This window comes from Hemicordylus capensis, chromosome 16, assembly GCF_027244095.1.
Source record: "Hemicordylus capensis ecotype Gifberg chromosome 16, rHemCap1.1.pri, whole genome shotgun sequence".
Taxonomy (NCBI): Eukaryota; Metazoa; Chordata; class Lepidosauria; order Squamata; family Cordylidae; genus Hemicordylus; species Hemicordylus capensis.
Window position 1 is genome coordinate 10123611 of NC_069672.1, and position 12459 is coordinate 10136069.

Here is a 12459-nt window from a genome sequence, read left to right on the forward strand (position 1 = left end):
CTCTGTTTTCTGCAGCAGTCTTCAGAGTGTTTAGTCGTGACCTGATTTATCTGCGGTGTGTACAGGAGCAGATAAGGGAAATCAAAAAGGCAGGTAAGGAGGGATATGCATCAGAGGAAAGAGCCACAAAGTGGGGAGGAAAGGTTGGGAGGAGAACGGGAAGAAACGAAACCTGAGCTTGAGGGAAGTGGTCCTGAGAACATCTTGAAACGCCTGGCGCCACAGGCTATGGCGGCCACAAACGTGGTCCCCGAAGGCTGCTCGCTCAGTCTTGAAGCCAGATACCTCTAAACCTGCTCAGAATACATTGATGTGTAGGGATGTGCAAATCGATTCAAATGCGAATCAATTTGAATCCGTTTGACACAAATCTGGGAGACTGAGTGATTTGATTTCAAATCAAATCACCCCTTAAGAGGGCAATTTGATTTGAATCAAATTTTCAAAATTCGATCCGAATTTGATTCGAGAGCCCTTTGGCACCTTTTAAAAACCACTCAAGCCCCCTGATTGGTTTTAAAAGACACCAAAACAGGGTCAAATCAATTCAAATTCGATTCAGATTTTTGGAGCAGATTTGAATTTGATTCAAATTCAAAACAACAACAAAAAATGTTTTGTGCACATCTCTGCTGATATGGCCCAAGCAGTCACCAAAAAGCCCTTTACAGAATTGCCTTCTACTCTGCTGGCCCACTGGTCAGCTCGGTCATGGGGCGGTTCTTATGACCCTAAACAAGGTTGGAAGAGTGCCCAGTCAGGTACGGGGAGCCAGACGACACATGCTTCCAAACAGCAGCGGTACAAATTCAAAGAGCAAGGCAGGAGAAGCGGAGAGTGACCCTATGGGAGCCAGAAACATAAGAAGAACATAACAACAACTCTGCTGGATCAGGCCCTGGGCCTATCTAGTCCAGCATCTTGTTTCCAACAGTGGTCCACCAGATGCCTCTGAGAAGCCCAAAGGCAAGAGGGGAGGCCATGCCCTCTCTCCTGCTCTTGCTCCCCTGCAACTGGCATTTGGAGGCATCTTGCCTCTGAGGCTGGAGGAGGCCTATAGCCACCAGACTAGTAGCCATTGATAGCCCTCGATTTGTTTATGTCCCTTTTAAATCCATCCAGGATGGTGGCCATCACCACAACCTGTGGCAGATAATTCCATAGGTTAATTCCATGCTGTATGAAAAAGGGACCTTTTCTCGGTCCTGAGCTTCGTGGCCATTGGTTTCATGGGATGACCCCTGGATCGGGTGTTGTGTGAGAGAGAAAATTTTCTCTCTCTCTACACCATGCATAATTGTGTAGAGCTCAATCATGTGTCCTGTGAGTCGTCTTTATCCACTAAAAAGCCCCGCGTGTTGCAGCCTTGCCTCATAAGGAAAGGGCTCCAGGCCCCTGGTCATCTTGGTTGCCCTCTTCTGGACCTTCTATAATTTCCCTTTGGGGATACGGTGACCCAAGAGAACAAAAGCAGTCATGACTAAGCACCATGGAAATAAAGGAAGGAGTTAATCATGGCTAAAATAAGCCCCATTCATTCCAATGCCACTTGACCATGGCCAATTCGACCAATCCTGCCCAAAGTACTATGATTTTATTACTGCCAGCCATCTTGGTTACTGTTGGTTGAAAAGGCAAGGCTAAAAAACAAACCCACAAGCAATACACTAGTAATAAATACAGGAATCCCTCAAAAGTCAAAGCTAACCCACCGCCTTTGGGAAAGCGGCCCCTTTTCATCCCAGGAGTCGCTGATCTCGCCAGCCGCCCCTTACCTTGACACATGCACCTGGGCTTGAGGACGTAGCCACAATTCCCGTTGGCACTGAACTTGGCCCGGTTCAGCTGCAGCATTCGCCCATCCGACTGGTAGTTCAGTGCAACTGTGGTGTGAGAAGTGGGGGGGGGGGGCGGGAAACAGACGATAAATGGCAGAGGGCATTTTCCAGACAAATCTGTCTGTTCAGAATGAGATCCGGCCACTCTTCAGAAACATTTGTGTGGCAGTATAGAAATATGACAGATAGGTAGATAGATAGATAGATAGATAGATAGATAGATAGATAGATAGATAGATAGAATAAAACAGAGAAGATCAACAGCATCTTTGGATAGATAGAGAGATGGAGAGAGAGAGAGAGAGAGAGAGAGAGAGAGAGAGAGAGAGAGAGAGAGAGAATGAGAATAAATCAGAGGAGATCAACAGCATCTTTGGTGCCGGGTATACCATGGATAAGGACATAAGAAAAGTGCTGCAGGATCAGGCCCAAGGTCAGGATCAGGCCCAACTCTGCTGGACCTGGCCCAAGGAGGCCCATCTAGTCCAGCATCCTGTTTCACACAGTGGCCCACCAGATGCTGCTGGGGAGCCCAAAGGCAAGATCTGGAGGTCTTCCCCTCTCTCTTGCTCCCCTGCAACTGGGACTGAGAAGCACCTTTCCTCTGAGCCTGGAGGTGGCCTATAGCCATCAAGACTAGTAGCCATGGAGGGGCCTGTCCTCCACCTCTTTCCCATTTCTGGGACTCAAAAATCACCAGGAGCATCCATCACCCCCAGATGGCACCGACCCAGGCCAGCTGCCCTGTGGACGAAAACTTGGGAGAGGAGCTTCCAGAGGAAGATGGGCCACCCTGTAGAAGAGCCGTTTCACAGAAGGGCTCATTTCCTTCCAGGGCTGAGTTCTCAGTGGCAACAGCTGGCCACAAAGCTTGTCTCTGAACAAACCTCTCCTCCATGAAATTATCCAAACCCCTCTGAAAGCCATCCAGGCTGTTGGCTGTCACCACATCTTGGGGCAGAGAATTCCACAGGTTTACATTCCAGGAGGAGGGTAATTCTGAAGAGAACGGTTTGGAGTTTCCCTGACGACATCTTTGACGTGAACGCGATGCTCTCCTCAGTTCTCACTTTCAGGGTTGCGAGTGAATCGTCCCATGGCAAAGAGGCAGGAAATTAGCCCTCACTCCCTGAATTTGATGAGCATGGACATCCACGTGGGATCCTTGGGAATTCGGAAGTTGGGCATGTGTCAGTGTGTGGATTCCTTGCTCAAAAGTCACCATGGGGGACATTCAGTTGAAAGGCAGGGTAAACACGGATATGATGAATACAATGAATATTTATATACCAAAGTTCCCAAGGCGGTTTACATAGATATAAATAAACCAACACAGTCCTCTCGTTAATTAAATTATAAATATTACAATACAAGGGGTTGTTTTTTTAATATCATTCTCCCAGCCTCAGAAGATCAGGTGAACTTTTAAAATTTTATTGTTTTATTCTCTCTGTTCTTTCCCTGTTTGATTGATTGCCGTTGTTTCTTTGCCTTTTACGGCTTCGTTGCTCTCTAGCGTACAATCCCTAGGGATATTTGCTGAAGATATGGAAATCCAGAAAATAAAACAAAATCCCCTAAAAAGCCGCAATGGAATTCAAAGCCTTTGGTGAAAATTATACGGAACTGGAAGCCCCGGAGGCATTTGCTGGGTTGGAGAGAGGTGAGTCAGAGGGGGTTTTCTTTAAACCACCTTCTCCCACTTCACAGAAACATCGGAAGCTGCTTCTCTCAAAATTAGACCCTCGGTCCTTCTAGCTCAGTACTGTACACTGACTGGCAGCAGCTCTCCAAGGTTTCAGGCAGGAGCCTTTCCTCCACCCTACCTGGAGATGCTGCCAGGGACTGAACCTGAGACCTTCTGCATGCAAATCAGATGCAGGACCACTGAGCTCTGGCTGACCCCCAATGAAGCTGCCTACTGAGTCAGGCCCTCGGTCCGTCTAGCTCAGTACTGTCTACACTGACTGGCAGCGACTCTCCAAGGCTTCAGGCAGGGGTCTTTCCCAGCCCACCACTGAGCTAGAACCTGCCACCTCGGGATCTCCAGCTGTGCAATTCGTGGTTGCCAGCCACCACGGGCTATGGTGAGCTCCAGTTCACCTTCCTGAATGAATCTGCCGGAGGGAACCTATTGCTAGGACTCTTTTCTGCATCAAAGGTGTGGTAGGTCGTTCAGTAAAAAGGGCTTTCCCCATAGCACTGCCCCGATTATGAAATCACTTGACCCTATTCCTGCATGTTTTTGGGAGGGAGGGCAATTTTCTTCCAACCAACTTTGTAGAAATCCTGCCTCTCAGATGCTGTTCGTCTGTCTTTTGACATTTTATATGGTTTTTGGATGCATTAGCGGTTTCATTGTTAGCCGCCTCCAGTATATTTTTATGCAGAAAGGCAAGATACAAGTAAACTAATCACAGTCTTGCAGTCAAATAATGTTGTCATTCTCTTCTCTTCGTTTTAAATAAAAGGTTTAATATGAAACATCATTGTCTCTCTTCCTCTTCCGTTTCAGTGGGACAGAAAACCCATCTGCTTTTTGACGTTCTGTTCCTTCCGTTTCAGAAAAAAGGAAGGGAAGGGAAGTTATTATTGTGCTTCCAAAGGATACAAACTGCGAGAGCTCACATCACCATTCAAAACCAAAAACAACAGAAGAGAAGAAAGGAAAAAGCGACTTTTCTCCCTGTTCATTCTTAAGAACAGCGATAAATACAGCCAGAGAGGAAGGAGACAGAAAAAGAAGCTCCTTCAAAGTTGCCCTTGGAAAAGAACATCCTTTTGCTTAAAAGGAAACACAAACTCTCTACTTGTGTCTGTGCAGATACATAAAGTATTAATCAGCTGCCAATGAAGTAGTTCTGCTTCAGTATCTACATCCTCGGGTCTTCCATTTTGCTCTTGTTTAGGAACATAGGAAGCTGCTTTCTACTGAGTCAGATCCTTGGTCCACCTAGCCCAGGATTATCTACACAGACTGGCAGCGGCTCCTCCAAGGTTACAGGCAGGAGTCTCTCTCAGCCCTATCTGGAGATGCTGCCAGGGAGGGAACGTGGAACCTTCTGATGCTCTTCCCAGAGTGGCTCCATCCCCTCAGGGGGATATCTTACAGTGCTCACACTTCTAGTCTCCCATCCAAATGCAAACCAGGGCAAATCCTGCTTAGAAAAAAAGGACAATTCATGCTTGCCACCACAAGACCAGATCTCCTCCCTTAAGGAACATAGGAAGCTGCCTTCTACCGAGTCCAATGATTGGTCCATCTAGCTCAGGATTGTCCACCCAGACTGGCAGCGGCTTCTCCAAGGCTGCAGGCGGGAGGAAACTTGGAACCTCAGCTCTATCTTGGAGATGCTGCCAGGGAGGGAATTTGGAACCTTCTGCATGCAAGCAGGCAGATGCTCTTCCCAGAACAGCCCCATTCCTTCGGGGAAATCTTACAGTGCTCACATGTATCCCATCCAAATGCAAACCAGGGTGGACCCCGCTTAGCAAAAGGAACACTCCATGCTTGCTGCCACCAGACCCCCTTCTCCTTCTTCCTGATTCCTTCTTACCCAGTTGGCAGCCGGCGTTCCAGAAGGGCTGCGGGTTGTAGTTACTGGAGTCCACCCGATAGGAGGACGGATAGATGCGGGACAGTTGGCGTTGGTTGAAACGCAGATACTGGGCCGGTTTCTGCTGGAGAATTTGGTGAGCTTTCGTCTCGCTGAAGGAGGACACCTGCCAGCTAGAAGAGACTGAAAGGAAGCAAAACAGGAAATGTCCTCTTAAGCAAAAGGGGGGGGGGAAGGGGGGGTTATGCATCACAGGTATCTGAAGGCCCTGATGCAAAACCATGTGCGTCACCCCCCCCACACACACACTGGCTGCTGCTGATTTGTTTGACCTTGGCACACCCCCTCCTGGCTTATTGGCAGCAACAGGTGGGGGCTCCTCCACTGTCCCCATTGACAACATAGGGAGCTGCCTTCTGAGTCAGACCATTAATCCACCAAGCTCAGGATTGTCTACCCAGGCTGGCAGCGGCTTCTCCAAGGTTGCAGGCAGGAGTCTCTCTCTCAGCCCGAGGAATCTGGGACCTTCTGCATGCATGCAAGTGCTCTTCTCAGAGCGCCCCCTCCCCTCAGAGGCATATCTCACAGCAGAATTGCTTGCTACCACAAGAGCAGCACTCCTCCCATAGAAATGGGGAGAAGCTACAGCAGCAGTGGCAGGAATAAAAGAACCATAGAGTGTAAGAGCTGGAAGGGACCTTGGAGGGACCGGACCCTCTGCTCAGAGCAACCGCATCCCTGATCTATGGTCATCCAGCCCCTGTTTCAAAAGCGCAAGGGAGGAGAGAGGCTGGGAGGAATACGGACCAAAACCATATCCCACCCGCAATCGCTGAGGACAATGGGGAACGGGAAGAATCTTCCCCCGCTCTCCCCACATGACGGCGGTGGACAGGTTCACTGTGGCAGGATCTCCCCAGCTGCCTTTGGACTACAACTCCCATCATCTCCAGCCACAGCGATCAATAGTCAGGAACTGTGGGAATTGCAGTCCAACTTCTGCAGGCAGGCCAAAGTTGTGCAGCCCTGGTTTATTCTAACCCTCGCTGGAAATCACTGAATTTCCCAGCAGGCAGCAGGCAACCCAGGGTTAAGAGTTGCTCGTGGCTTACCATCTGCTCAGGACTTACATTATAAGGTCATTCCTGTCTCCACAGAGCAGCCTCCAGAGATGCAGTAGCAGCCATCACTGTGGTTTCCCAGTGGCATTATACACATCTGGGCAGCACAGCAAGCTTTACTTTGCAAACCAGAGTAAAACTGGGCTTGCTATCCAGCCCCTCACAAGCCAACGTTAGTGAGCAGAGATCGGTTCAGGTACAGCACGGGGAGCCAATATTTTCTCAGCTTGAAACCCCCGTTTAGTGAACTCTGACCATAAGACACTGGGAAATTAATTCCTGACTCGACCACTGGCTGCATTCGCACATAACGTGGAACCACGGGTCCAATGGAACTGTGGTTCCGCTTCCGCTCCGCCCCCTGCTCTCCTGTCCACATTCGGACGACAGGGAGAGGGTCCTCTCTACAGTCAACGAGACTGCAGAGAGGAGGGGGAATTGGCTGAAGGACAGCCCGCACAGCCAATTGCACTGGAGTTGCGTGAGGAGCTTCTTCCCTCAACTCCGGTTCCAAAGGACACAGCCTGCAGTTGCAAATCTGGATGACATGCAGGCTGCGTCCAACCTTGGATTGCGGCACTGAAACTCACTACAATCCGAGGGTTCAAACTGGAGTTCCAAAACTGAACCCTTGGTTTCGTCGCCACGACAAATCATATTTCCTTGCCTGCAGACGTAACAGCCATGATACCTCAGGCCCATTCAACTGTGGTTCCGTGTTACGTGCGAACACAACCACCCTTTCTCTTCTGTCATCTTCAGCAGACTCCAGTTTCCACTTACTTTCAGATTCCACATCATGGATCCCAACAGATTTTGTGTATTTCACCAGGTCTGAGAGTGCACGGGATAGCTGCATGGTTTTCTTCTGCCTGTTGGTCCTATAGGGACAAAAATCACAAACCACAGACCTGACTCAAGATCCAATCTGTGTGTGTGTGTGTGTGTGTGTGTGTGTGTGTGTGTGTGTGGCCAAAAGAAATCTCCAGCAGCAAACAAAATACACTGTAACAACAAACACAGAGAAAATCAAATATCTGTTAAAATGTTCACAATTGAACTGAATGGAGACAGAATTTCATCCCTGGGAAACTAGATCTGGTTCCTATACCACAATCCCATACAAGTTTACTCAGAAGTAAGCCTCACTCAGTTCAATGGGGTGCACCCCCAGGAAAGAGTGTGTACGACTGCAGCCCTAATCTGATGGCAATTTCGCAAACAACTTCACGTTTTGCAAACAGATATATTCCATAGCTGAATTTCTGCAAATGAAGGATTCTGCATTTAACTGCATAAACGGATCCGTTTCAACCACAGGGCAGATATAAGTGGAATTTTCCAATACTGGAGATATGGACACAGATTGGAATCCAGCCAAAAAAAAAAAAAATTGGGATTCCATGCCGCTTAGCTACTCCATCCTATGGCCCATCTTCAACCGGCACATTGAGGTCACTGTGGTTAACAAGCGATGAGCTATTCTGCGTTTTGTGGAATTGCAGATTCATCTAACCTGGTGCTTCAGGTGGGAATTCTGGCTCACAGAAGCTCCTGTCTGAGCTTTTAACATACCATCTCTGGCACCGCTGTTTTGAAGAATCTCTCTGGAACCAGAAGGCCTGCAATCTCCCTCTCCCTCCCATCTAGCTAAGCTTGACTGTCGTCCTTCTAGGCAAAGTCAGGATTGGACATGTGTACACACACCAGCCCAAAGCAACAGACGTCCCCCAGAATGCATTGCCACTTACTTGCTGTAATGCACTGAACCCCTGGCGATGTTTCCTTGACAGTCAAGGTCATCTTCTCCCTCCTCCAGACTCGAGGTCCTTTTAAGCTTGCTGCCTTTTTTCTGGGGAATCAGAGACACACAGCTGGAGTGAACAGGAGCAGCAGGTGAGCTATTTTATATCTGTGCACACTAAGAGGTGAAGACGGATTACCATTTCCCAAGGGGTAGCTTCCCACAAAGGGTATGTCAGTTGCTAAGCCAGTTTCCTGTGCCCAGAAAGAAAATCGCTTTTAAGGTTCTTTGAAGGTGCAGTCAAGGTGTTGTTCCCTATAGTGTCTACATCAGGCCTGCTCAACTTAGTCCCCCCCAGCTGTTTCTGGACAGCAACTTCCATAATCCCCAGCCACAGTGGCCAATCACCAGGGATTATGGGAGCTGAAGGCCAGCATCTGCAGGAGGGCTGATGTTGAGCAGCCCTGGTCTACATTCAGTTGCTTTATCCATCCGTCATTGCTGGTGAAACAGGTTTTGGAGGCCCTGGGAAAAACCTGCCACACCTATTTAACCCAGGCCTTAAAATTTTTTGATGTGTTAAGAACATATGATGCTGCCTACTGAGTCAGGTTCTGCTCAGGACTGCCTACTCTGACTGGCAGCGGCTCCCCGGGGCTTCAGGCAGGAGTCTTTCCCAGCCCTACCTGGAGATGCTGCCAGGGATTGAAACGGGGACCTTCTGCATGCAAAGCAGACGCTCCTCCACTGAAGTACAGCCCCATTCCTAATCTCTTACAGCAGACGGCGTCCACAGGCAGTCACCCATCCAGATAAAAACCAAGGCCAACCCTGCTTAGCAAAGAGGACAACTCCCATTTGCTCCCGTAAGACTGGCTCTCCACCCCGCGTGTCTGAAAGTTCAGGGCCAGTCGTACCCCAAAGCTTGGGCTGCCTTGCTTTTATTTGGGACACAAATAAGGAGTGTGCGAACGTAGGAATCTGCCTTCTACCCCAACCAGCACAGGGCTGCCCATTCCAAGTGGCAGGGGAGCTTCGGGATCTCGGGACATCCAGGCTCGCAACCCGCGATCTCTCGCGATCTCTCGGCCCCAAGATGCCAGGGGTGGAAGCAGGGAACCTTGCGTGTGCTCCGAGTGTGAGATCTCCCATTCGGGAACGGCTTCTTGCCGAAAGCAGGAGATGGAGAGGCAAGATGTCTTTCCCGGGAAGACTCCAGGCTTTGACACACACACACACACACACACACACACACACACACACACACACACCCCCCAGATGCCCGACAAGGATTAAAGGCCCTTAGACGAGAAGCCCGGAGAGACCGACAATGTGGCGGTGGCGATTGCCCAGTGCAGAAAAGCGCTTTCAGACTGGTTTAGCGTGATGGGGATGACACCACCACAAGATGTCACGCTGTGGTCTGCTTCTCTGCGGAAGCGGGATTTCACGGCTTTGCAGGCCAGTTGTCCTGAAGTCACCGTTAGGAATGAATTCGCCCAAGGCATTAAGCAGAATCAGGAGGACTAGCGGCTTGGCCAGTGGGAAGCGAGCTGGTGGTCTCAAGCTTGCATGAGAGAGGCTTTAACGAGAGGAGCCAGGCAGGCAAGCCAGGGCTTCCCAATGTGGGGGACCTCCAGAGGTTGCGGCACGACAACTTCCCTAACCTCCTAGCCACAATTGTAGCTGGGGATGATGGGAGTTGTAGTTCAGCAACCTCTGGAGGAGAGTCCCACAGGTTGGGAACCCCGAACGGAAGCCATGTCTGCTGGCTTCTTCCCCTCGAGGGTCTCATCAAGGGATGCATTTCTCCGGCCTTCTGCAGGGAATCCTAAGCCATGACCCCACGAATGAGCACACCCAACCGTTAACTGAGGGAAAGGACCCACAAAAAGCAATTCAACTGGGCCGAGAGGGTGCAAACTGGCTATTCTCCCAAACTGGCTATTTGCCTCTAGAGGGGGAGCCTTGAGAGCTCGGTAACCCCTGCTAACTGAGTCAAGAGGCCATTCTCTTGATTGAGCAGGGGGAGAGCAACTGGCCCTATCCGTCCCCAGCACAGCATCCCTCCAGGGGCTGTTGCTGGCATCTGCCGTATCGTTCTTTTTAGACCGTGAGCCCTCTGGGGACCAGGAGCCATTTTATTGCATCTCCCCTGCAAGCTGAGCAAAGAGGCACCTTTTCAACATGGTGATCCTCTTTATTTAGCAGGGGGAGCAGCTTCTCCAAGGTTTCAGGCATGAGCCTTTCCCAGCCCTACTTGGAGATTCTTCCAGGGATATAAGGCAGCTTCACGTGGATGAAGAGCTACCAAATCCAGAGTGTCCAAGAGTTACCACCTCCAGAGTTACCAAGTCTAAGGACAAGGCACAGCTTCCATTCAAAGGGGCTCCAACCTCCACAACACCATTGATTAACTCCAAGTGAGGCAAGGAAGTGCCTCATTCTGGCAGCTTTGCCTTTCACTGGGGCATGGCTGCACTCCAGCTGCAGTTGGACTACAACTCCCATCATCCTTCCCGACTGGCCTCAGCAGCTGCAGATGATGGGCATTACAATCCAGCCACAGGGACAAAGTTGGGCACGGAGTGGATGGAAACTGAAGTCCAGCAACATCTGAGGACCCAAGTTTGAGAAGCCCTGAGCAAAGGCATTCGAGATAAAGCGATGGTGTTCGCGACATGATCCCTAATTGGTTGGGATCACTCTAGGAATGAGAATGGATGGGGGGGGGGCGGATGGCACCACAACAGCAGACGAGAGGGAAAACAGCGTGATCAGTCTCGATAAAAAGTTAACATTTACACATGTCGGGGGTCTGAAAAGATTTCCTCCCTGCTCCCAGAAAGCTACTTTCCGACGGAGCTTCGAAATGGGAGAACGCACCCTACCCAAGGCTGTCTCTGGGCAATTCACGTCAGCGTCACTTACGAATGTGTGCCAATTTCACATCACACTCAGTCCCAAAGGACAGCGCCGAAAACACACACAGAGACGATACAGCGGCAGGATCCCCCGAGCTTTTCCGACGAAGGCCCTGCTCTGTGGTCCTCCTGCCAGAGGTTTGGTTGCTGGCAATCCGCAGCAGGGCCTTTTCGGATGTGGTGCCTAGAGCACGGACAGTGGCGTAGACGCCTCTGGGCCAGGGGGGGCAAGAGCCCTGGACCGCACGACTCAGGAGCCACTTAACAGTCACTCCTGCCTGCCGCATTGGCCGCATTGTTGAGCTGGTGGGCGCTGTCCCACCCCAGGGAGAACTGGCTGGCGTCAGTGACATCATTAGACTGTGGCCGGCCCCAAGTTGGGTAGTTGTGGGGGCAGCTGGCCAGCTGGGAACAGCTGTGAAGGCAGGAAGTGGGGGACATAAAAGGTTGACCCCCACCCTCACCACCCCTGGGCTACCTTCAACCTTACTATGCCCCTGAGCATGGAATTCCCTCTCTCGGGAGGGCTGATTGATCTTGCGGCCTTGGGCAAATGCCATCCCCCTTTCTGAGGTGGGATTCGTGATGTGGTTCCCCCGGCGGGACGGCTTTCGTGGCCAATTTTGTTCCTGTGCTACAGCGGCGCCAGAGTCTGTTTCTTCTTGTGTACTGATTTCGAGCGTATCGATTTGTTTTATTGTATTTTTAACAGTACTGGGCCAAAAGGGCTCGAAGGCATCGGGGAAGAGCGGAATGGTTGTGTTGAGCCCCCGGGGCTTTTTTCTTTCTGTTTCATTTCAACGGCAGCCAAGCTCTCCCCAGCCACCTTTGGTTTTTGCAGAATGCACCTCCCAGCAATTCTAGCTCATCATTTGTTCCAAGGGGCAGTCTTTGGGGAAAGGGGGCGGGCGGCTGTGGAAATAAACGTGGAGCTGCTGGAAATACATTCACAGGCACCGCTACTCCTGAGAAGCACCTCCCATCCTGCTGCCTGCCAATGGAGGTGTGAAGTTGGCACTGTGTCTCGTCCCAACTTTTAAAGCAATTTTTGTCCCTATGCCACTTTGAGAGCCCTTTTTGGACAGAATAGGGGCCTAACATTTCAATAGCACGCTCTCTCTCACACACACTAGTTCTTTCTCCTCTTCCTGTTTGTCTTTCTTGCCAGCTTTCTCTTTGTCTTTTTAGAAAGTGCTCTCTTTCTCTCTCTGTTTCTTGCTAGCATCCTCTTTCTCTGTCTCTCTTCCTTGCTAGCTCTCTCTGTGTCTCTCTTGC

The 12459-nt window shown here is 50.3% G+C and overlaps 1 protein-coding gene across 2 annotated transcripts in view; it reads right to left on the bottom strand.

Moving 5' to 3' along the window:
* The window catches only part of PLCH2 (phospholipase C eta 2), a 310229-nt gene that overhangs the window by 40473 nt on the left and 257297 nt on the right, over window positions 1-12459 (bottom strand). For both annotated transcript variants that reach the window (XM_053280835.1, XM_053280834.1), the window contains 4 exons: window positions 8268-8368; window positions 7300-7397; window positions 5396-5578; window positions 1776-1883 (listed from right to left, as the gene is read on the bottom strand). In XM_053280835.1, coding sequence (XP_053136810.1) covers window positions 1776-1883; window positions 5396-5578; window positions 7300-7397; window positions 8268-8368 — 490 coding nt within the window. The remainder of the gene's footprint in view (window positions 1-1775; window positions 1884-5395; window positions 5579-7299; window positions 7398-8267; window positions 8369-12459) is intronic.